This window comes from Labeo rohita, chromosome 17 (genome assembly GCF_022985175.1).
Source record: "Labeo rohita strain BAU-BD-2019 chromosome 17, IGBB_LRoh.1.0, whole genome shotgun sequence".
Taxonomy (NCBI): domain Eukaryota; kingdom Metazoa; phylum Chordata; class Actinopteri; order Cypriniformes; family Cyprinidae; genus Labeo; species Labeo rohita.
This window is the reverse complement of record NC_066885.1, coordinates 24,058,347-24,084,618: the sequence shown is the minus strand read 5'-3', so window position 1 is coordinate 24,084,618 and position 26,272 is coordinate 24,058,347. Positions and strand designations below refer to the sequence as shown.

Sequence of the window (26,272 nt, the reverse complement as noted above, 5' to 3'; positions counted from 1 at the left end):
TTGCATATTAAAACACTCATTTGAATATTTATAGAACCCAGCAAAAGCAGAGTAAAATGTTGGCTTTGGAAGTCCCAACGACACTGGCCTCTTTGCATCCTGTTGCGTCCTGTTTTCCATATCCTCTCTGGTTATAAAAGGAGCAGGAGCAGAGGAAGGAGGGGGGAGGGATACAGTATGTGTGCTACAGGAAACTCACGCAGCCCTTTGACCCCGAACCATTGCCTATAACAGCGTCTTTCCTGCTGTCATAATGTACTTATCTCTCTGAGACCACCTCACTGCAAACATGCAGCTTTAGATGTTTATTTGATGAAGGAACGACGAGCCAAAAAATGTGGGAAAAGAAATATCTGTTGTTGACTATCACAGTAATGCAGACGTGGAGTGTTTCTCACAGTTTCGTTGTTATTTTTGATCTGTTGATTCTTGTTGATTCTCAGCCAGGCTTGCATTGCCAAGATTGCTTTGAAAGGACTTGTGAGTTTATTATCAGTGAATATTTTATATTTAAATTATATTATATTATATTATATTATATTATACTATATTTTATTATTATATTTGTGTGTGTGTATGTGTATATATATATATATATATATATATATATATATATTATAAAAAAATGTATTACGTGCTGTTTACTTGCCATTTTTTGCACCAGTATTTACATGTTGCTAGGCAACTTTGGTTTAGAGGTCCTAAGTTCATTTTCTCTTTCAGCTTCATATCACTTATTTCAGTGTCTCTCAGGGATTTCCAACAAAGCCTTCTTCACTTTCGCTGGCCATCTGCACAGAATATAGCCATAAAACAATTTTATTGCATCTAATACAGGGCTGTTATTGTGACGCATAATTATAAGGCTTTTATCAAAATGAAATGTTGTGTAAGCATATTATCATTAAGTTATTGGTATAACAGATATTAAATATGATGATGATTATTAAAAAGTAACTGATCCGTTGAGAGATCTGTAACATTTACATTACAAGTGTGAATCTAGGTTACCCACAGTTGATCCTGAGAAGTATTACACTTTTTTTTTTTTTTTTTTTTTTTTTTGGTAAATGTGGCACTTCCTTTTCTGGAACTGATGAAGCTACTGAGCTTACATTATTATCCGGTATAGGTAGAATGATTAACCATAACTATAATACTGTATATAGCCTCTGGCTCTTATTTTATCTTATTTGCCTGGAAGTGTAAGTGAAGGGCATTTTGCCACATGAACTTTGGACTCATTTTGGCTTTGATTACATTCAAATTTCCCTTTTCCAATGGATCGCTTGTATTAGGGTTGCATCTGATAAATAGTGTGTTACTGTATTAAAGTCACAAATAAGAGCTTGGATGTGTTGCTGTAGCATGTATTAATGAGGAATCAGCCTGATCGGATGCTAGCTTTCAAAACAACAGTATAAACGAAGCATTGTTTAATTAAAAGAAAATGAGCAACAACAACAATAGTATTCACTCACATGGATCTCCAGTTGGAGTTCACAAATGTTGGTTCACAACACCTCACTGAAAATAGTCAGAGTTATGACAGTTTCATAATTTTAAAGATCTTGTAAGTATGTTTTATACATTATCAGGAATTTATAAAAGATCAGGAATAAAAACAACATCTGCATAGTTATGCTTTCCTAAAAGTATATAATTGGCTTAAAATACTCTTTGTGTGTCCAGTCTACATAAAATGTTTTTTTTTTTTTTAATGCTTATTTATTACTCATGGAAAAATCAAGTCATGGAACTTTGGATAGAATGTTTAGTATCATTTTTAACTACTCCACAATTAAAAATATATTCATGTTGTTAGAAAGATGCACATTAGAATTTTAACATAATTAAAATATCATTATGTTGGGCCCTATGAAATCCGTTTTATTTTTTTTCCCAAATTCCATGTTATTTTTTTTTCCAAATTCTGTTTTGTTTTTCTGTTTACATTTTTCGGGATTCTGTTTTTAAGTCTAATTAATTGAAATCATGAAACTTAGACAAATTTTAAACTTATCATACATTTTTAAAGCCCTATGAAATATATGTTGTGTGTTTTTCTCAAATTCATTTTTGTTTTTACCAAATTCTGTGTTTTCTATTACATTTCTGGATTCTATTTTAATGGTTTCATTAAATTGTAATAATCAACAGCATCTCTAATTAATTGATTTAATTAAAATGTAACTGGTAAATAAATTCTGGTAAATATTTTCTTCTGGTTTTAATAAAATAATATGTATTATTATTATTATTATTATTATTTATTTTTTATTTTTTATTTTTTATTTTTTTCCAGAAATACTGGAATACTTTTTACATTTTTCTGGTAAATACATTCTGATAAATATTTTCTTCTGGTAAATATTCCTTAAAATAATGTTTTAATAATAATTTATTATTATAAGTAGTAGTACTATTATTACATTTAGTAATATGTTTCTGTCATCGTTTCTTTAAATTAATCTGAACTTTTGTTGTATAGGGTTGCTGTGAAAACCTTTAAGTTTCTGTTTGTATATGATATAAAGATAGTATTTCTCAAAAGAAATGGTAAAATGCTCATGAAGTGACTCTCAGAGCAGTTCTTACACAATGTAACAGCAATTTATTAAAAGCAATTTATTAAATTATTAAATTACATTTTTAAAGCCCTATGAAATGTGTTTTTTTTTTCCCCTTAAGGTTAAGTTTTATTTTGACTAAATTCTGTGTTTTCCATTAATTTTCTGGATTCCATTTTAACGGTTTCTCTAATTTTTAATAATCAACAACATATAATTAATTGATTTAATAAAAAAAAAAAGTATTATTATTATTATTTTTCAGAAATACTGTTTTTACTTTCTGGTAAATTCTGGTAAATATTTTCTTCTAGTAAATATTCCTTATAATATATGTTGTAATAATAATTTTGTTAGTAGTAGTACTATCATTACGTAATATTTAGTAATATTTTTCTGTCATTGTTTCTTTGTTAATCCGAACTTTTGTTGTATAGGGTTGTTGTGAAGACCTCCAAGTTCCTGTTTGTATGATATGAAGATAGTATTTCTCAAAATAAATGGTAAAATGCTCATGAAGTGACTCTCAGAGCAGGTTTAGAGATGATGTTCATGTGTTTATGTGCTCATAGAAGCAGCAGAGGCTGAAAACACCACATGCGCTTCAGTATGTGTGTAGTAAAAATGTGACCGCCATTCATGTACACAGAGATACAAAGAATATGCAGGATTCATATTTAAATGGTATTTTTGCAGCTTTATATTCACAGACACTAGTCCATATCGTGTTTTGATTCAAGTGACCTACTTCTGATTTATTCATCCAAAATTTGGCAGATTCCGTGTTATACAGTAAATTCCATTTTAATGACTGGATTCCACGATTCCATCCGTGTTTTCTGCATCACCCTAATTATGTTTTAGTACATCACATCAAACATCTCATTTCCCAAGACTGATCCAGCACAGACCCGAGCATTCGGCGAGAAGTAACGTGCCAGATAGTTTTCTGATGAGCAATGCTTCAGAACAGAAGCATATACCCAAGCCTTGTTCTGAAGTCTTTGTTCCTTTCAAAAGACTCATGTGAGACTCGAGTGATGGCACAGATACACTTCTGAGCATATAATGAGGTTAGTTAGCATGCTTGACAATTGATAATTGCGCCGTGGGGAGCTCTTGGGACCGGGCCATCGTCAGAGTGCCAGAGAATGGGAAATGTTACCCTGGACCAAACCTGGAGCCGTTATCTCGTCCTGCCTCACTCGCACAGCAAACGTCTGTAAAGTTGGCGCTGTAGTTTTGTCAGGTATAATAGCGCCCTAGTGATTAGCCATTATTGCTTTTGTAGACTTTGACAGCAGTTCAGTTACAGGTCATGTAGTCTGCAACTCTCAGTGGATCTCGTGGATGTCATCCACTGCTTCAGATAAATCACCTGATCTTAATAGGGAATTATATTGAACACTGTAAGAAGTCTATGGTTTATTGTCGGATCAGAGAGAGATCAGATAGGGCCACCAACTGTTCTCTCAAGAGGAGAGTCTGTGCAGATAAAGATGGCTCAGAAAGCGGTAGCGTCAATCCGCTGTTACAGGATAAGTCCATACCTGAAAGGAATAACAAGATCATCGAAAAAACATATGGAGCAACAAGCCAGGAGACCAAAATACCTCAACAGAACTGCAGAAAAGTCCTTGAACCACAGTAGATGGCACATTTGTCTGAGAATGGCCTAATTATCCAAAACATCATTAGATGCTAACACATTTTAGAACACTTTTTTTTTTTTTTTTTTTTTTTTTTTTTTACTTTTCGACCAATCAGACCATAGTGGTGTTTGCTAGGGCATGCATCACAAATAATATTGTTTATACTTAGAGTATGGAATTTGAACAAACTGCATGATTTTCAGTATGTGTCGACTGACTATCGGTGCCAGTATGAGGCATTTTTAATGCGGTATCGCTCATTTACAAAACCGATAAAATAATTTAAAAGCATTTAAAGAGTTTTTGTCAGAGCCCTTTTATTCTTAATTTTAATTTAATTTTGACATTAATTTTTATTTTTACACCAGACATATCAGTTTAAAATATCGGTGATCATTCTACTTGATTTGTAATAATCGGTATCGGTATCGACCCTGAAAAACACATCGGTCTACCCCTAATTTTCAGCTCACATGAGTAAAAAAGAATAAATTTCCATACACATTGTTTAAGGATTTGCTTTGTTGATTGTAGGGATCCCAGAGTCCTGTATGCTGACTTTATTCCTTTCTAAAAGAGTAAAGTTAGTATTTGTGGCCTGAATAACCAGATTGCATTTCAGATCAATTGAACTGGGTCTTGTGTATGTCTCAAACCACCTCTTGAGTTTGAAGTTTGAGCGATCAGATCTTGCATCTTGGAAAGTGTTTACACTTGGTATTTCATGATTCAATAGACATCTGATCAGTAAAGATGCATGACGTGATGACATCTAAGTACATCTATGAGACTTGATCATCAATGATCAAGAGTCAATTGACTCTTTTGATTTAGGCCAGTAAACAACCTGAAAAAAGGCCTAGCAACCACTCAGAAAGCACTAAAACTGTGCCTTGCATCTCTGATAAATGACAGAACCGAAGTCATTCATTTTCAATGTACAGGAGCTTTGTGACGTTCCGACCAAATGCTTATGCCGATTTTTGGATATAATTTAAGCTTTGGATGTATTGAAATATTTCAGATTCTGCAACAGAGACTGTATGTGACCACCTGACATGATGACGTATTATGGAAAATCCACCCACTCCTTATTAAGCCAAACGTTTCTCACTAGGCATGCTGTTTTGATTCTCTAAGCAATGTGACATCACATTGCTTAGGCCCCACCCACAGCGGCTGGTTTTACTTATTTCCAGATGTTATAATAAATGATCTGACATTCTGGGGACACTCAAGACCAATATTACATCTTGTAAAAAAAGGGGCATAATAGGTGCCCTTTAATCAAGTGCGAGGTGAGAATTACCAACACTTTTGCACTAAAAAATGTATTTTTAAAAGCTATTTCTGTAATTAGCCTTCCTGTAGCTCCAACAGTAGAGAATGGCACTAAGAATGGTCATGAATGTAAAATTGGTGGTATTTCAGATATAATTATTACATAATAACCTGCTATGCTTTTCTTTTTACATTTTGCCAGTCATTTATTTTCTGCACTCTAAAAATGCTGTGTTAAAAACAGTCCAACTTGGGTTATTTAAATATTGAACAGAACACATTCTGGGTTATTTTGACTCTATTTTGGGTTAACTGTTTTCACCCAACATGCTGGGTTTTTTCATTTAAGTCAACTATTAAAAATTGCTATATTGCTGGCTTAAAATGTGCTGGAAACTAAAAATCACATGCAGAAGAATTATAGAGGCAACAGCAATAATCAAAAGATGCATATTTATTATAAAGCAAGAATATTCATGGACAAAAATACAAAAAAAAATACTTTGCGTTTCACTCATGGCTGAATGATGCTGTGACTGACTCCATAACCTGCCTATAAACAAACGGTATTGACATCAGAAAACATATTATAAAATTCAGTATTATAATGAATAAAATCATTTAGTTAGTGTTATATAAGGCAAAAGGCATTTTTATCATGTGAAACGACTGCGGCTGATACATTTAGCTGACTGACATCTATCCCTATATGTTGCTTTGCATAAAATAGAATGATTTACAGCACAGTAAAGATTTTATAAATGAAATAAAATGTATACAAACCTTTATTTCACTGAAGAAGTGCACTAAATCGGTGGCGCTGTGAACCGCTTTCTCCTGTAGAGGATGCAAAAAGGCCGCGCTCCGACTGTAACTCAACAACTGGGTTGTTTCGTCAGAGACAGTCTCAACTCAGCGGTTGGGTAGAAAAAATAACCCAATATTTATTAACTCATTAAAAATGACCAGCACGTGGGTAAAAATATTAAAAATTACCCAATAAAATGACCCAACAAGCTGAACCCAGCATTTGGGTTAAAAATTAACCCAGCATTTCTTAGAATGCATAAAAACCTCCCAGCACCTGGGTAAAAATATTAAAAACAACCCAATAAAATGGCCCAACAGGTTAAAAAAATAACCCAGCATTTTTTTTTCAGTGTGTGGACACTATTCATTTATTATACCCATGGTGGACAAGTGGTGGGTAACGGTTACTTCATGGGTAGTCTTGTGTAGCCTGACCTTCAGACTGAGGGCAGAAGGTCTGGGAAAGGCCCACCCAAGAGGCCATATGACCGACAGGTACGGCAACCAATCACGTTTCATTTTGTGCCGCATCATGTTTAGGGGCATGGAAATGTCGCCACAATAACAGACCGGTGTGTATAACCAAAGTCCCTTTAAGGCAAGTAATTTCGCTCGGTGGCCATCTTTGAAATGCCTCTTGGGCAGGCAAGTGCATCTCCTATCTATTTGAATGGGGAAACATCAAATTCTCCAAAACTATTCACCAAGCTTACACTTAAATTTTATATTTGAAATCACCAATGAAATCTGACAACAAACTGCCTCATAAATATAATTCCTTATGCTCTAATAGCGTTAAAAAAAGCTTATTTTTCAGGTGAAATCAGCCAGTGTGTATGCACAGTACTACGTGCAAGTCTCAAAACGCTGACTGTTTCTATAGCAAACAGGACTTCTAATGGCAGCTGCAGTGACACGCTGACTTTACTAGTCAACGATTGGCTCTTTCATTGGTGGGGCTTTGCGGCCATAATGAGCGTTGCATATTTCCCCATTCCAAACTGTACGAGTGACAAGTCTTGGGTATCCTATAGTCTTTGGTAAAACTCTCTGACATATTTTAAAGATTCTATGCCGTGAACTTTACATTTTTCGCATACTTTTGAAAAGCCAGCGTTTAGATGATCCTGATAAGCGCTTGTTGTCACAGTTGTAAACACGACGGCTTTCTTCTTACGTGAGGGGGTTTAATAAAGGTTTAATAAAGGCTTTCTGATGCGTTCCAGTGGATGACCAAGGACGTAAGCATAGTAAGCTCTGGTGAGAAATTACAAATGCAGAAACACAGAGGAAAGAGCAAAACAAAAACACCAATCACCAATCAGAAGTACAAAATGAGGATTTGTAAAGAAAAATGTTGGAGGATTTTGATATAAGCCAAGGGAGACTGGTTTTCCTTTGCTGTAAACAAAACTTGGTTCTCACGAGACTAGTATATTCTCACCAGAGCTTACGCTACGTCTACACTCTACGTCAACCGCTTGAACGCCACTCTCTCGTGAAAATGCGTATCGCAACACAAGCGACAGTTTATAAAGTTTTAAATATGGATATTTTTTTTACACAAATACATCAATTCACTTCACAAGGCCTTTATTAAAGGAGAAGTCCACTTCCAGAACAACAATTCACAGATAATTTACTCACCCCCTTGTCATCCAAGATGTTCATGTCTTTCTGTCTTTGGTCGTGAAGAAATTATGTTTTTTGAGGAAAACATTTCAGGATTTTTCTACATATAATGGACTTCATTGGTGCTCCAATTTTGAACTTCCAAAATGTAGTTTAAATGCAGCTTCAAAGGGCTCTAAACGATCCCAGCCGAGGAAGAAGGGTCTTACCTAGTGAAACGATTTTTTCTGAAAATAATTATTTTTTTTCAATAAGATGGAGTTTTTCACCATACTCAGTACTAAGACGATGAAGTTACATGTGATTTGTAGTAGTGATGGGAAGTACGGATCATTTTACCAACTCGGATCTTTGAGTCTCGTTCAGCAAAAGGAACAAATCTTTTTTCGAGTCATTTTGTTCATTTTAGCAAAATATAACATATAACAAGACAAAACTATATTGCAATAAGAAACAGAAAAGACTAAGTCTTTGGTCTCACCTCACCTCTTATCTGACAAGTTTTCGGGTTTGAGTCATTCATTCATCACGTGACAGCCCCATAAGATGAACGAACGACTCAAAAAAACCAGAGGACTCGAAACAGGTAAACTAATTCCAGTACAGAACCTAATAGGATGTTGCTCATGCGTGACTGAACGGTTCACTCCCCGAGACGACTCGTTCTTCCGAAGTCACATTAAAGATTTGTTCACAATGAAAGAATCGTTCAAGAACGACCCATTACTAATTCATAGCATTGTGGACGGGCATCCCAGAGCCTGTGCTACACGAGCTTCTGTGCATAAAAAGTATACACATTCTTATTTTTCGCTAGATAAGACCCTTCTTCAACGGTTGGCATCGTTTAGAGCTCTTTTGAAGCTGCATTTAAACTACATTTTGGAAGTTCAAAATCGGGGCACCTCTGAAGTCCATTATATGGAGAAAAATCCTGAATCGCTTTCCTCAAAAAACATAATTTCTTTACGACTGAAGACAGAAAGACATGAACATCTTGGATGACAAGGGGGTGAGTAAATTATTTGTAAATTGTTGTTCTGGTAGTGGAGTTCTTCTTTAACCACCTGGAGGTGTGTGTAGCACATCTTATGATGGATGGATGCACTTTATTGGGTGTCAAAATCTCAACACCCATTCACTGACATTATAAAGTTTGGAAGAGCCAGAACATTTTTTTTTAATATAAATCTGATTGTATTTAGATGAAAGAAAAAATTCATATACACCTAGGTTGGCTTGAGGGTGAATACATCATGGGGTAATTTTCATTTTTGGGTGAACTATCCCTTTAACAATGCCACCAGACTACCCTAGGAATGACCTAGCAACCTCCCAGGACAAGCTAACAATTCTCCAGCAATCATTCAGAACACCGCGACATTGCGGCAGCAAGATTTGCATGGGAAAGCACCACTCACATTGTCTACAGAGATCTCGTTTCAGTGTGCATTTGTACATTATGCATATCAAGACTTTGAAGTGGCTAAATGTAACAAGATGTTTTGTTATTATTATTACCATCATCTGTACTAGAGACAACCTTGTCGACCTTCGCTTGCAGCATTCTAAAAGACATTTTGTTTACATTCGCAGGGTTTGTGTTAAACAAAACAATTACTTTTCTGTTGGACAAGCTTTGCATACAGTCAGCCCAGTCAGTTTTTAAATATGTGTGTGTGTGTGTCTTGCAGAGCTGCGGTGTAGCTGCGGGGTGCAATGGAGGATGGGAAGCCTGTGTGGGCGCCCCACCCAACCGACGGGTTCCAGCTGGGCATGATAGTGGACATCGGTGCGGATGCGCTCACCATAGAACCTCTCAATCAGAGAGGAAAGGTAAGACGACAGCTTTACTGCCCTTGAAATGCATCCTGTTAGCATTTAACCAGTGACCAAGCAGGCCATTGATTTCACGCCACGTTATCGTGCCTTATGCATTCATCAGAGGGAAAACTTAGCTTAGTTGCTAAGCACCTTCGATGCCCTATCGCTCCATTGAGACCAGAGTACCTCAGGCGATCATGTGATCAGCGTTTCTGCTGACGTGCTGCTGAGTTTTTCCCACCACACGCTTGATTAACTTCATGATGTATAAAAGGCCTCCAGGTATCTGAGCAATAGGTAAAATGTGAGAACATGTGTATGTGGAATAGTGCTATGCCATGTAAGGGTGTCATTTGCAGGGGCTTTGAATAAGTGATGAGCTGTACCTGCTGCAGGTGTGTGGATCACGTTACACTCAGGGCAGGTTCATTAGACGAAAAAAGCCACCTGTGTCTCAGCTGCTTACACGCTTGCTCCCTTAGAGACTGTAGCACTGTGTGTGATGTTTCTGAAAAATGAAAAACCAAAATGGACTTGTGAGGAGATTCTCTTGTCTGAAAGTGGTGTAAGGTGTTTTTTAGGGTTAGGGCTCTTCCTTAGGAACTATAATTTTTGATGTGATGTGTTGTCCGTTGTTTGTGGCTCTAGTTATTTATTCAGAAATGTGTTAAAAATGCAGTTCATACCAATAGACCTAGTCCCAATCCTGGCTATTTTGGTAACAATGTGGAGCTGTCTAAACATGAGCGTGGGATAGTTTGCAGATTCATTTTGCTCAAATGTAAACAAAACAAAATCCAAAGATGTTGTGCAGCACCTTCAACTCCAAGAGACTTGATTTTATTTAAAAAATAAGACATGATTTATGAATAAATTTAATCAGACAGCAATAATTGAACTCTAACCCTACTATCATCACATCTTCCCCCCCCCCTTTCTTTATTTCTTTCTTATTTATTAAAAATATGTTAATGTACACTGATGTTCAAAAATTTGGGAAATAATATTGCAATAAAAAAAAGCAATAATATTGTTAAATATTTTAAATATGTGAAAATATTTTCAAATGTAAATTATTTCTGTGATACAAAGCTGAATTGATTCATTAATCCAGTCTTCAGTGTCACATGATCCTTCAGAAATCTTTCTAATATGCTGATTTATCAGTGTTTAATATTGCTTAATATTTTGTTGGAACCTGTGATAAAATGAACAAGCATTTATTTAAAATAGAAATCTTTTGTAACAATATAAACTTACATTTAAACGTTTGTTGTTCTTTCTGAAAGGAATAAATATTTTTATTCACCAAGGTTGTGTTAAATTGATAAAAAGTGATCGCAAAGACTTACACTGTAAGGAAAGATTTCTATTTTGAATAAATGCTGTTCTTTGTAACTTTTTATTCATTAAAAAATCCTGAAAAAGAATCATAGGTTCCAAAAAAAAAAAAAAAAAAATTAAGCAGCATAACTGTTTCCAACATTGATAATACACTGTAAAAAAACAACTTAAAAAAAATTGATTTAACTTAAAAAAGTGTTTGTGCTGCCTTAAAATTTTAAGTTTACTCAACATGAAATGTTAAGTTGTACTACATGAAAACGTGGATATTTGAGTTGAGTAAATTTAAAATTTTAAGGCAGCATGAACACTCACTTTAAATTGAAACAACTTGTTTTAAGTTTTTTTTTTTTTTTTTACAGTGATAAATCAGCATATAGACATTGCAAGTCTGCATGCAATGACTTAAAATATGCTGTTAAATTAAATGTTTTTAATTTCTAAATCATGGGTTTCCTGAAATAACTTCTTAAAATTAAGTTAATATTAGTTATGTGTAATCTTTTCATAATATTTAAAAAAATAAAGAATAAAATAAAATAAAAACAACAAATTTACTCATTAAAATTTGCAAGAAGCAAGAGTTGCGATTGTCTTTTCCTCCCATATATCCAGGAATTGATTACATTGTTGTCATTTGCTAACTGCTGAGATCTCATGTGAGTGACAGATTGCTGAAGGTGATTGATTGTTGTCCTGTCCCTCGTGCTAGTGGTCATGTCATCAGAAATGAGAAGAGAGGTTGTTGCAAATGGGAAGCGAAGTTATTTTGATTAAAATTTACAAAGGCACATGACATGTGGTGTCATGCGGTGTAGACACATGCAAGTAAAAGAACGGAACAGGAAAGTATATCATAGATGGGATGCCTGCAGACTCTTTGTCAAGAGCAATAAGTCTCTTAAAAAAAATATTATACTTTCTTATGAATAAGTCAGATCAAGTTGTAAAATGTCATGTGGTGCAACTCCTAAAAAAAATGTATGAACAATAAATTATGAATTATTCTTTTGTAATTATTAAAATGATTTTTTTTTTTTTTAAATGAAATAACAAATTATAGTATTCGTAAAACATACTTTTACTTTACACTCAGTGATGCCATAGAAGAACCTTTTTGGTTCCACAAAGAACCATTCAGTCAAAGGTTCTTTAAACCAAAGACAAAAATGGTTCTTCTATGAAGTGAAAAGAAGTGAGTGTAAAGTAATTTTAATTATAATTAAAAATGCAGATTTTTTTTTTTTTGTTTGTTTTCAATTTTTTCAAAACCCTGTGAAACCAACATAAATACAAAAATAACTATTTAAAACTATAGATTTTATTTTCTTCATTATGGACTTTCTTTTTGTCAATGGCTATGTTTCAATCACCCTGTTTTTATGTGCATTTTGAAATATCGGCAAATTTGAAAAAAATAAAAAATAGTTTTTATGCTCGTCTGAGGTGGTTTTTGACTTGTGCAAAAAATAGTTAATGCAAATAATGGGAGGTGGAAACGCATTTGGAAAATAAATTTGTCCATGCGCATCAAAAAGTAATGTGACTTTGCACAATAGGACGATAGGATCTCAAATGTTTTGGTCATTCTGAAACACCAAAGAAAGTCTGCCGTTCAGAGTATTGTATAATTGCCTCCCAGAACTTACAGAACTGTGTTCCCAAAAAGCATGCATCCACCTTCAAAAGTAATGACTGCATTTATTGCATCAAGGTTGTTTGTGTTTTTTAGCGGTAGATGATATCCATGACATGAAGGCAGATAATAACTTTCCTAATGTAAATGGCTTATATAAAAGTGAGAGAGTTGAATAATGTAAAGCAGGAAAGTCAGCAGGGCTGAGATGGGTTTTCTGGGAAAGGTCATCCTGTCTCATCTCGCTCTAAATAACGCCCTGGCGTGATGGGCAGTTTTGGGTGTCTTATAATGTGTCATGTAATGGATTTCGCAGCTTACGTTCTCACCTTTCACATTAACATGACTTTACTGTTTCTTCTCCGCATTATGGCCGCCATTAGACACAATCAATCATGGCTGACCTAGCACCGCTCTTCGGTGTCATTTGCGCAGTCGTAATGTATGAAGACCTTGAGTGTTTATAGCTTTACACCTCACTGAAAGTAACCAGACAGAGTCGGAAATGAGAGAACAAACGGCTGCCATCATCTACTTGTTTTTGGTCCCATTAATCATCTGTGTGGTTGTAAATGGTGTGCGCTTTTAATAATATGGATAAATAGTGAAATAGGTCAATGTGGGGAGTTATTGTTAGGCCAGCTTTTTCATTTGGCCACAGTTCACAAAGTTGACACTTCTCGTTTTGATTTTGCAGACGTTCCTGGCTCCCATCAGTCAAGTCTTTCCTGCTGAGGACGATGTGAACAAACATGTTGAAGACAACTGTAAGTATATGACTTTGTTGGAGTGCATCAGCCATAAGTATTGTTTAATATTTAAGCTCATGATGTTCAATGATATTTTCATATTTACTTAGAATATATTAACTTAGACATTTACATATTTACTTCCAGGTTCTCTTATGTATTTAAATGAGGCCACTCTTCTGAACAACATCCGTGTCCGTTACAGCAAAGACTTGATCTATGTAAGTCAAATCCTTGTTCAGAATTCTTATTGTCCATCATTTCAGTGCCATTTTCCAAGGCCAAAACTACACAAATACTTGGGCAACTCATAACATAAGCACGGTCCTGTTTTACAGAATTAGGGTGTGGTCACATTAGGAAAATTTTGCAGATGAAAAGTCTATTGTCTGTTGTCAGTAGGGTAGTGATGTATGAAAATCTGCTCACACAGATGTCCTTTCAAACCAAGTAAAAAATTCATTGATTTTTAAAAATTACTTATAAACCCTTAAAAACAGACTTACTGTGACCTCTGAGGTTTTTCATTGATGTTATATGTTTTTGTTGAAGCCATCAGCCTGCATTATTTCAACCTACTTTACAAAGGATTGTGTTTACCAGTGCAATTCTTGATGGAAAAACTACATTACCCATGATTCTGTAAAGAGAAATTCATGCTAAAAGATCTCTCAGTGAGTGGTTGTAGCTGGCTGGTTTGTGTTATGGTTTAGATCTCTTTATACCATGGTCTGTCTGAATACTCGATTTTGATTGGCTGCCAGGTATGCAATAAATGAGCATTATCACATGAGTAGTAGCTGTAATATCACATGGCTGTAAGTGTGATATGACGTTTATGCAAGAGTACGACGGCACAAGTGTGTCAATAAAAAAAGAGACATCAACGGAATGTCTTTGAAAACCCTCTTTTGTGTGAACTACTTCCTTCCGCCACAGATTCAAATCTCAGTTTGACAGTTTAACAGTGGAGCCCAAGCCTCCGTTACTAATTAGAAAACGTCACTTTAGAATTTGCATTAAAAGCTTACTGTATTAGGAGAGAAAGATGGACTGTACAAATGTGATTACCTGCATCTGATACATCATTCATCCTTCAGCTCAATCTCATATTCACAATAAAACATTAGTTTGAATATCCACTGAAGCAATATCTTTGTCATACTATATTTTCATCTGTTACAAGTGATTTCCGATGACAGCGCTGCTCAGTGCATTTGTTGGTTGTGTCTTACAAGGTGGTGTTGAAAGTAAAAATAACTTCCTTGTTAACTTGACAAAGACTTCTTAAAAATCTCTATCGGAAAAATCTATCGGCTTCACTGTCGCCCCCGTTTTTCATTGGTTGGACAAACAGACACTGCCCAATACTCACACCATTGTTAGAGCCAATGTTGCTATGTAAAGCAGGTTGGGACACTCAAATGAACAGATTCATGTTTTTCAAGCACCACAGAGCCTACCACAGAATTGACTCTGAATATTAAACTGAGCATTTTAAATTACACCTTTAACCTAAATATGTGTAACAAATTGATTTTCTGTTTAATTAAACCCTCATGAAACAGCATTTAAAATTTTAACACATTTGGATCATTAAATCTTAAAAAAAAAAAAAAATCCATGACGCATTTAAATATATTGCCTAACAATCACCTCAGGGCACTGTAGGACTTCCAGATTCATGCTAAACCCCTTACATCTCATTGGCAGGCACGCCTGCAGGTACAGAGCTGATGGGCATGTTATTGTCGTGCTCCAGTAGCCCTTATTAGCCTCTCATCTGAGAGACGGCGGTCCCGCTGTCAGCGTACGCTCATCAGCACAGCGCCCGAGCCTGTCAGGAGACGGCCCAGGCCCTGCCCTAGTGTGACTGCACGTCTCAGATGACCCAGCTAATCCTGCCCAGACGCTATCAAGTTGCCCAATGCACTTAATTAGGTCCTGTGAGGTAGCGCCGCTCCACACGGCGCAGCTAACCTGAAAGTGTGAGGCTTTGAATGACAGCAGTTAAAACATCAACCACTGTTGGGACTGAACTGTTTGTCCAAAATATGGAAGAGTGTGAATACACAATCACACACTTGATAATGAACCTTTTATATGAGCATGTGTGTGTTTCATTTCAGACGTCTGTTGCTAACATCCTGATTGCTGTGAACCCATATTTCGACATCCCTAAACTCTACTCCCCAGAGACCATTAAAAGCTATCAGGGACGCTCTTTGGGGACACTTCCTCCTCATGTGTATGCTATTGGTGAGTGGGCATTTGAACATCTATCTAATAGGACACTTGAGGATTCAGTTCTAAGTCTTTTGTAGTTATTTTTTTAGATAGCTACAATGTTGACAGCGATTTTTAACAAACGTCTGTCTCTTTCTCTGTTTCTGTCTCAGCGGATAAAGCCTACAGAGACATGAGAGTTCTGAAGATGAGTCAGTCCATTATTGTGTCTGGTGAATCGGGTGCTGGAAAAACAGAAAACACAAAGTTTGTTCTCAGGTATGATAAGTGTCTATTCATGTAATGACGAAAACACTTGCATACAGGTTTTTAGTTTTTGCTATACCTAGTGAAATTAGGACAATTTTTCTTGAAAATATATTGAAAACCTATTGTGGTTTTCATTTGTGTGACTTGATATGTGGCTTTTTCCACATGTGTTTGACTAAATCTTGAAGGAAAAAAAAAACTGGAAGAGCTTAAAACTTCTGATGGTACATTTTCCACTGATGTAATAGTGTTAGAAGATGTGAAATCCATAACAGTTGTACATTATTCTTTAGCAGGCGGTTTTTATGTCACTTACATCAGCAACAGACTATAATGTTTACAATTTGCTTTAAATCATGTTAGCATGTACACTACCATTATAAAGTCTGGGTTAGAAATGAATACTTTAATACAGCAGGGGTGCATTAAAGAGATAGTTCACCCAAAAATGAAAGACCTTCGTTCATCTTTAAAACACAAATTAAGATGTTTTTGATGAAATCCGAGAGCTTTATGACCCTGCAGACAGAAACGGTAAGAAATAGTTGAAAGTCGTTATTTTAGTTTTCTTTGCGCACAAAAAGTGTTCTCGTAGCTTCATAACATTACGGTTAAACCGCTGATGTCACATGGACTATTTTAACGATGTTTGACTACCTTTCTTGGCCTTGAACGTGGTAGTTGCGTTGCTGTCTGTGCAGGGTCAGAAAGATCTCAGATTTCATCAAAAAATATCTTAATTTGTGTTCTGAAGATGAATGAAGGTCTTACAGGTTTGGAGTGACATGAGGGTGAGTAATTAATGACAGAATTTTCATTCTTGGGTAAAGTATCCCTTTAAATCGGTCAAAGGTCAAATGTTTTTTTGTCCAGTAAATGCATGTTGCTCCAGTGATCCAATGGTAGCATGTTGCAGTGTAATGTATCTGCACTACAAAGTAAGTACAGTGCCTTGCAAAAGTATTCATACCCCTTCATTTCATGTTTTCTTATGTTAAACTGCTTTAAATTACTTTATTTTTCCACATCAGTCTACACTCCATACACCACAATGACAAAGCAAAAGCAGAATTGTCACAACTTTGTAAATTAAAAAAAAAAAAAAAAAACTGAAATAAGTACATTGTATAAGTGTTCATACCCTTAACTCAGTACTTTGCTGAAGCACCTTTACAACCTCAAGTCTTTTTAAGTATGATGCGACAAGCTTTGCACATTTGCATTTGGCAATTATCTGCCGTTTTTTCCTCCTTACCTCTTCACCTCTCAGTCTCTGTCAGCTTGGATGGGGGCACATTTTCAGGTTTCTCCAGAAATATTTGATTGCGTTCAAGTGCAGGCTTTGGCTGGGCCACTCACGGACATTCACAGAGTTGTCTATAAGCCACTCTTGCTGTGTGCTTTGGCTCATTGTCCTGTTGGAAAGTGAACCTTCTGCCCAGTCTGAGGTTCTGAATGCTCTGGACTGGGTTTTCATTAAGGCTCAGTATTTTGGTGCATTGAGCTTTTCTTCTACTCTGGCGAGTCACTCAGTCCCTGCCGTTGAAAAACAGCCCCACAGCATGAGGTTGCTACCAGCACACTTTACTTTTGGGATGGTACTGTGCAGGTGATAAGCAGTCCCTGGTTTCCTCCAAACTTGATGCTTGGAATTGAGGTTCATCCGACCAGAGAATCTTGTTTCTCACAGTTTGAGGGTCCTTTAGGTGCTTTTTTTTTCATGTGTCTTCATGTGTTTTCATGTGTCTTCACTGAGGAGAGGATTGAGTTTGGCCACACTGCCATAAAGCCTAGAGTGTTGCAGTGATGTTTGTCCTTCTGTAGGTCTCTCCTACAGTATCTTCACATACGACCATGGAGCGCAACTAGAGTGACCATCAGCTTTTTCGTCACTAGTCTAACCAAAGCCTTTCTCCATCAGTTGTTCAGTTTGGCCAGGAGACCAGCTCTAGAAAGAGTCCTGGTTGTTTCAAACTTCTTCCATTTTGGATGATGGAGTCTGCATGCTTCTGTGAAACTTCAATGCAGCAGAATTTTTTCTGAACTCTTCCTCAGATGTATGGCTTGATGCAATCCTGGCTCTGAGCTCTGCAAGCACTTCTTTTGACCTCAGGTCTTGGTTTTTGCTCTGATATTTATTTTCAGCTGTTAGACCTTTTATTGAGAAGTGTGTGCCTTTCTAAATCATACTCATTCAAATGAATTTGCCACAGGTTAACTGCACTGTAGTAACATCTGCAAGCAATATGAATGCTCCTGAGTGAAATTACAGCTGTCCCAGAAAAGGGGTATGAATACTTATGCAATGGAATCATTGAAGCTTTTTAGGTTTTTAATAAAATGTAATAAAACCCCCCCTTTTTTTTTTTTTTTTAATTTATTTATTTTTTGCTGTCACTATGGTATATGGAGTGTAGATTGATGTAGTAAAAATGTATCTTAAAGCAAAAAAGCAAAAAAAAAAAAAAAAAAAAAAAGAGGAGGAGTGAAAAATGAAGGGGTATGAATACTTTTGCAGGGCACTGTATGTTTTATGTTTTGTTGAATGAGTTTTGTCATTTTCACCATGTCTTGATACTGTCTCTGTTTAATTTCAGGTATTTAACCTCAACTTATGGAACAGGTCAAGATATAGATGAGAGGATTGTTGAGGGTAGGTTCTCCAAAGACACATGGGCCTGGTTGTGTCTGGTACACTAGTCTTTGATCTTTGCATACGATGCAAAATTTGTTTTTAAATAATATGTCTGTTCTGTGCAGCCAACCCCTTGCTTGAAGCTTTTGGAAATGCAAAGACGGTCAGGAACAACAACAGCAGCCGGTTTGGAAAGTTTGTGGAAATTCACTTCAATGAGAAGGTAAACTTTCTCTTACTCTGAAGATTAGAGCGTGACCGCTGTAAGAGTTACTAATTGTGTTCACCTTGTCTTCAGAATGCAGTTGTGGGTGGATTTGTCTCGCACTATCTGCTGGAGAAGTCTCGGATCTGCATGCAGAGCGCAGAAGAGCGAAACTATCACATATTTTACAGACTTTGCGCAGGGGCTTCGGAGGACGTCAGGAACATGCTTCATCTCAATTCTCCAGACAACTTCCGGGTCAGTTTCCTTTGTATTGTGCGTCAGGAAACTGGAAAGCAGGAAACTCTGTGTTATAATTGATGCAATGAAAGCAATCTGACAACCGTGACCATAGCAAACAGGCTGTATCAAAGCACACGACTGCAGAAAGTGCCAAATGAAGTGACAGAGCATTTTATCAAAAATAAAATCCAATAATACCTTAGTTTATGTGATTTCAGGCCTACAGTAAAATGTTGATGTACCACTAGATGGCATATTTGCTTTACAATGATAATGAATGTATTTTAACTTCCCTCATTGTGTTTGTGTTTCCCTCAGTATTTGAATCGCGGCTGCACCAGATACTTTGCAAACAAGGACTCAGATAAACAGATCATGCAAAACAGGAAAAGTCCTGAGGTACGTTAAATCATCTGTGTTTGGGAATCATTGGTTCGTGTGATGAGTCTGTTTCCTCCTACACATTTGTGGCAAATCTGAAGTAATAAGCAGCTCTGAGCTAAGCTGTAGTAAAGATTTCATATTTGTTTTTGATGTACGATCAAATCCCTGCCATTTTCTTTGTTCGTGTAGTACAATTAAGACTAGAGGACATGCTGAAAGAACAGACCTTGACCACAGCCAGAATCTCTGAAGTTGCAGGATCACCGTTTGGCCTGAAAAAGAATTTGTTACCCTCAGAAATTAGTTCACGTCTTTGATGAATTATGTAAAGTGTTATAAATTCCAGCATTGTTGTGTTGTGTTTTGCACACAGCCCTCTCTGGAGACCGAGCCCAACAATTGATGTTATTGTTATCAAGGGCCATTATTATAAATCATCGTTGTGTTGAATCCCTCTGGAGGTGATGAGATATTCATTAGCTGCTGTTTCTGTTGGTGCAGGAGTTCATTTGCTAGCTCAACGCCGTCTGTTTCACTACAGTTTCAGATCTGAGATTAGTTTCATACCCCAAATTCGCAGATGGTACTTTTGTTGTTTTTTTTCTCCTTTTTTTTTTTTTTTTTTTTTATCATCCTTGAACACTTGAATATCATGCTGATGAGCTTGGGTCGGTAGTAGGATATTTATACAGTCCATTTTTAATTCTGAATCAACTAAGATTTTTCTTTGCTCAGGCTCTGGTCCAAAACCTAGTGCATGTACAGGCAACAGCCTTTTTAGGAATGCATCCTAACCAAGGAAACTTATAAGTGAACGATTTGGATCTCCATAAAAAAGACGGGACGTCTGCGCCACACAAACAGAACTCAAATTGACTTGACTGACAGTTTTTAATCTATCCAGGTTCGAATCTAATTCCAGTCTGTTTAAATTGTGACATAAGGAATACTTATTATTCACAGGTCCAAGTCTGTCCTGTTGAAAAAATCAGCATATGCTAGTTAGGTATGTTTTGAAGGCAGCTGGTTTGAGCTGGTTTAAGGTGGTCCTGACCTGGTCATAAGATGGTTATAAGATGGTTTAAGCTGGTCATGTGCTGGTCCTAACCAACTGCTCATAGACCAGTTTGGAGTAGATGACACAGTTACGTCACTTGCAGCTGTGCATGCATAGTGGTTGCAGAAAAACACTGGTAACAAGTGGAGATAAACGGGTAAAATCCATGGAGTAAGAGAAAATATCAAAATCGGAATGCAAATAATTTTTATAGAATACTTTCGTCAAAGACGCCATTTGAAGCTAAATGCAAATAATATCGAACCGTTCGGTACGACATCCATGGTTCAATATGTGCTTGTGAATTGCGGTTTTTCGGTTTTGCATTTAAATAACTTCCTTGTTTTATTTCTTTCAAAATTTGCTGTGTGCCCACGATTTCACATGCTGAAATGAGGAAACTCTTCCCCGCTTGTATTTGAAAAAGCAGCACACGCAGAGCGTGTTCCATTCTAATGACGTGCAATGATAAGCCTTTCTAAACCTGTTGTCCAACAAAAGAGAACATTATAACTTATTTTTACTTCACAGCATCAGTCGAGTGTTTGAAATAACTTCCTTTTGTGATCTGATGTGGCTTCTTATCATAGAATGAGGCAGACAATAAATTCTATACTGTATGTCGATTATGGCTTACAAATATCATTATGAAAATCATTATGAAAATACCTGAGATGGCTTGAAGAACACAAATAAACCATATATTACTGCAGACGAGTGTTTATTTTCCTTACATTTCATCATTCAAAACGTTTAGTGTTATGCCTTTATCCATATTAGAGAAGCTGGAACAGAACGTAATCAGTGCTACTTCTTTGACGCATATGTGAATTTTCTGCTAAAATAAAATAAAATAAAACCCATCTTATTTTGCGTAAAAATTGGAAAAATAATACCTCTCTCAAAAGAATATTAAGCAGACATTTAATAATCCACGCTTTTCCAGTGTACAGAGGTTTACAGAAGTATTTTGTTGTCAATTAAATGCAAACAATTACTCTGATGTGGCAAGCTATCAAAACCGAACCGAACCGAAAACCGAGGTTAAAAACCGAGGTACGTATTGAACCGTGGGCTAATTGTATTGTTGCATCCCTAATGTCTACATAATATTCACATATGCTGTTTATAGGGGACCTATTGTATTAGCCCTACAGTTACAGCATGAAATATTATTTAAACCTATCACTATTAACATTTTTACATTTATTTATTTTATCTCACAATTCTGATTTTTTTCTTGCAAATGCAAGTTTATATCTCCTAATTCTGATTTTATAACTTGGTTTAACTCAAAAATAGTGAGTTCGTCAATTCTGAGGGGAAAAAAAGCCAGAAGTGTGGGATATAAACCCCTATTCTGAGCCGAGGGGAAAAGACAGAATGACGAGTTGTTTTTCCATGTTAGAATTGTGAGATATAATCTTGGAATTGCAACAAAGTCAGATTTTTAAAATATAAAATCAAATGTACCTTTTTTTATTATTTCATTCCATGGCCACTTGAAAACCGTCATTTTCTGTCACCAGATAGGCTCCGCCCATAAAAAGGTCATCCCTGTTTCGGATCTGTAAGGCTATCCCACTAACGTCAATTTCGTTATATAACAATAGTTGTTGCTGGGTGACAAGCTCTTGCAATATGTGGACAACATTTTGAAAATTACATTTAATCAATATAATCTATAATCTTTTTAAATTTTATACCCTATCCATGTAGTTCTCTAGCCGTAAAGGCTATCTCTCTTGCGTTTTCTGCAACCATGATGTACGTGCATCCCGGATGTTTACAAACCGATAATTAGTCTATAACCAGCTCAAGACCAACTTAAAACAGCTCAGGACCAACTTAAAACAGCTCATGACCAACTAAGGACCATCTTAAACCAGCTCAAATGAGCTGCCATGCTTCAAAACATAGCTAACCAGCATATGCTGGTTTTATCAACAGGGTCTACACTTTAAGCTGTTTATGAGAAGTGTATATTTGTATTAAACATTTAGGCTAAGCTTTTAAGAAAAAAGGGTGCCAATATTTGAATGATTCATAAAAGGTGAATCACTTTATAGCCATCTGAGATTTGGTTAGTACATGATTTTTTTTTTTTTCTGTTGTATTACAGCACACTGTTAGTGTACAGTATATTAGCAATTAGCAATTATTCATTGCTTTTGGCTTCTGATAGAGCATTTAGATTCAGAAATTATCATGTGTAGCCTAAACAAGCAGATAGATTTAGATTAGCATGCTGCTAAGCTAACAGAATCATATTCTAATAAGCATAAAAATTGCATGAAATAATACATTTTTTTAGTGATATTTTTCAGATTTTAGTAAGATTTCAGTGTATGGATGTATATGGATTTTTTTGTCCAACTTGTTAGCCGTCTTAAATTGAACTCGATGCATTTTTGGATTGTCTTCTGAACTAAATTTATGATATATGATACATAAAATATATTAAAGGCAAATAGAATTTGGCCAATACTTGCGCCCAGTGGTTCTCAACCTTTTTTGACTTCAAAGCCTCTGCTTTTTCAAATACCGCTTTTTTTTTTGAATATTGTTCAAAGACAATATTCAAAGCCCCCCAAGATATTTTTCATATCTGCTGTATGCCATAATGACAAAGCTGCTCATTTTAATATTTACAGAAAAAGTAGAACTATTTCATTTAAAGTTATTTAATTAAAAAATGTAAATAATTGATAATTTTTATGATTATTATAATATTATAATATTTTTTTGTTTTTGTAAAATTGTATTAATTTCCATGACTTTTCAGGTCTAGAAATCATGCTTCTACAATTACCTCGTACAGTATAAGTGTTTAAGTGTTAATTATTTTACCAAAATATAAGGGATCATACAAAATGCATGTTATTTTTTATTTGGTACTGACCTGGATAAGATATTTCACATAAAAGACATTTACATATTTACATTTGCAAGAGAAAATAACAGTTGAATTTATAAAAATGACCCCGTTCAAAAGTTTATATACGCTTGATTCTTAATACTGTGTTGTTACCTGAATGATCCACAGCTGTGTTTTTTTTTTTTTTTTTTTTTTTGTTTAGTGATAGTCATTCATGAGTCCCTTGTTTGTTCTGAACACTTAAACCGCTCACTGTTCTTCAGAAAAATCCTTCAGTTCCCACAGATTCTTTGGTTTTACAGCATCTTGTGTATTTGAACCCTTTCCAACAATGACTGTATGATTTTGAGATCCATCTTTTCACACTGAGGACAACTGAGGGACTCATATGCAGCTATTACAGAAGGTTCAAACACTCACTGATGCTTCAGAAGGAAAAGTGATGCATTAAGAGTTGAGGGTGAAAACTTTTTAACAGAATGAAGATGTGTACGTTTTTCATATTTTGCCTAAATATGCTATTTTTTTCATTTAGTACTGCCCTTCAGAAGCTACAGAAGATACAATAAGAAGACAAAATAAGTTTTTTCACCCTGATCTTCAAATTAAAAATGTTTTCACTTTCTAGCATCATGTGCAACTAATATTTTCTCTTGTGTACTGAATGTAAACATCTTTTATGTGAAATCTTATTCAGTACTAAATAAAAAAAAATTTGTATGATCCCTCTTATTTTGGTAAAACAACTAACATTTAGCAGTTTCTGGAAGGTGTATGTAAACGTTTGACCTCAACTGTAAATACTTAATCTTATTTTTTTTTTTTTTTTGTTTTGTTTTAAGGTTTGTTTTAGCATTAAAATGCTTCCTGTGTAGGCTTTCAGAACACAGCACTACTTTTCTATCCATTTTGTTTACATTAGTAGTTTTCTAACTGAATATTATATGTCTTTGCCTTCCCTGCTCTTTTTAAAATTCAGGATCACAAGGTGATGTTTTACCAGTTGGCCTTTCTAAATGCTTTTCGTGCTTTACATTCTTCGCCTTTCTGGGTTTCTGTGCATGAAATTGGTTATTAGTATGTGCATGGGTCTGCAAGCTAATATGCATGAGGCTTTCTGTGTGGAAAAAAAAAAAGTATTTTTGTGAGGGGTGCTTATAGTTACGGGTATCAAATTGCATTTAAACTCTATTGTGGTCAGAGTGGTGTGATCTGCTTCATCATCAAACTGGAGGTTATCAGTACATCAGTAACTTAAAGACACAGTTTGCCCTAAAACGATAATTCTGTCATCATTTATGGGCCTTGTGTCTTTTTAACTCAAAAAGAGAGCTTTTGAAGAATGTTTATGCTGCTCTTTTCCATACAACTGCAGCATAAAGCATTCCTCAATAAGTTTATTGAGCAAGAGCAAGAAAGGAAGTGCTGGCACACTCTGACCCTTAGGTGTGGTTTGTTTTCTTTTCCTCCTTCCTTTAATCAGAGATCTAGATCTGTATGCGGCCCTCCGGTATACATTTCTGATCTCTGATTACAGCTGCGTGTGACGTATGGGTAGCGTTGATTCTGGACGAGTGTGTTTTGATGGTCCGTTGTGTCCGTAGCACGGGAAAGTAGGTGCCCTGAAGGACCCTCTGCTGGATGACCTGGGAGACTTCAACAGGATGGTGGTGGCCATGAAGAAAATCGGCCTGGATGACACGGAGAAGCTCAATCTCTTCAGAGTGGTGGCTGGCGTCCTTCATCTCGGCAATATCGACTTTGAAGAGACAGGAAGCACCTCTGGTACCAATTCCTTCATGAAAGATTTAATGTCCTAACCCAGCGTGATGCGACAAGTTTTAAGCATAACAAAATCACAACCAGTCAGAACATTTTTGATGTTTCATACGCAACCAGTGAGATTTAACTCTGTATCTATTGCAGTAAAGCAGAACTAGAAACCAAACAGCTGATAAAACATCACGTCAGTTGCAATTATGCTGGTCTGGACAAAAAAAGAGATGGGATTTATCGCTTGTTGCTTTGTCATGTCATGCTTGGTTTAGAAGTATTTGGTTTCTTTCAGGTTAAGAGACTTTAAAATACTACCAATTCTACTTTTATACAGAATTTGCACCATCTGCGTTCAGTCAGGGAAGAAATTTTCACTGACGTCTGAAGTGTTATTTTATTATTTTTCGAGCTCATGCTCATGTTCTCCTCATTAAACTCTCTCACACACACACCACACACACCCCTCCTCCAACTCAAAAGACCTCATTAGAGAGCTGCTGTGGGGGTAACGGGGCTCTTTCTAGTGTTGCCAGACATGCATCCAGGATTTGTTTTCCTATTCTGATGAAGGTACAACACCTTTTACTGCTCTGGCCTGCTCCATTTCTTTGCTCACAATGGAGCTGCCGTCCTGAGATACCTTTCAGCTGGAAAAGACGGAGCCTGATGTTACAAAGGTCTTACAGGAGGCCTGAAGACTATTATGTATGAGCACATATTTTTGAAAAGGGCTGTGATATGATAGGAGAATGTGAGAGTGTGCTTTTATAGATTTGTTTGCACAGTTTTAGCTCTTAGATGAGTCAAAGGCACTTTTTTGTATCTGTTAAGTTTAATCTTCTTTTAGGAACATGTTGTTAAAATTCTTTTTTAATTTAAAAAAATTGCATGGTGATATAACTGTCCTGATATAAAGAAAAAAAGCCTTATTAAAATAATGACATTCCTGTAAAGGAAAACTTTTTTTTAATAGTTTGGCATAATCTTTTATTATGTGGAGAAGAGCAATATTTTATTTAGGGGGAAAAACCATGAAAGAGTTTTATATAAAATATTATAAATATTAAATTAAATGAAGTTAAATTAAACGTAATATCGTA

At 35.8% G+C, this 26,272-nt stretch overlaps 1 protein-coding gene across 6 annotated transcripts in view; it reads left to right on the top strand.

Annotated features, from left to right (window-relative positions):
* The window catches only part of myo6b (myosin VIb), an 83,583-nt gene that overhangs the window by 3,248 nt on the left and 54,063 nt on the right, over nt 1–26,272 (top strand). For 4 of the 6 annotated variants that reach the window (XR_007829546.1, XM_051133474.1, XM_051133472.1 and 1 more), the window contains exons 2-11: nt 9,640–9,781; nt 13,447–13,516; nt 13,646–13,719; nt 15,628–15,757; nt 15,898–16,003; nt 18,592–18,647; nt 18,755–18,852; nt 18,928–19,092; nt 19,396–19,476; nt 25,001–25,181. Coding sequence is in view for 5 of the 6 variants with exons in the window: in XM_051133474.1 (XP_050989431.1) it covers nt 9,665–9,781; nt 13,447–13,516; nt 13,646–13,719; nt 15,628–15,757; nt 15,898–16,003; nt 18,592–18,647; nt 18,755–18,852; nt 18,928–19,092; nt 19,396–19,476; nt 25,001–25,181 (1,078 nt within the window). In the remaining variant the exon portion in view is untranslated. Of the gene's footprint in view, nt 1–9,639; nt 9,782–13,446; nt 13,517–13,645; nt 13,720–15,627; nt 15,758–15,897; nt 16,004–18,591; nt 18,648–18,754; nt 18,853–18,927; nt 19,093–19,395; nt 19,477–23,931; nt 24,330–24,375; nt 25,182–26,272 lie in introns of those variants that run through there. The other 2 variants (XM_051133475.1, XM_051133476.1) reach the window with 2 other exon arrangements.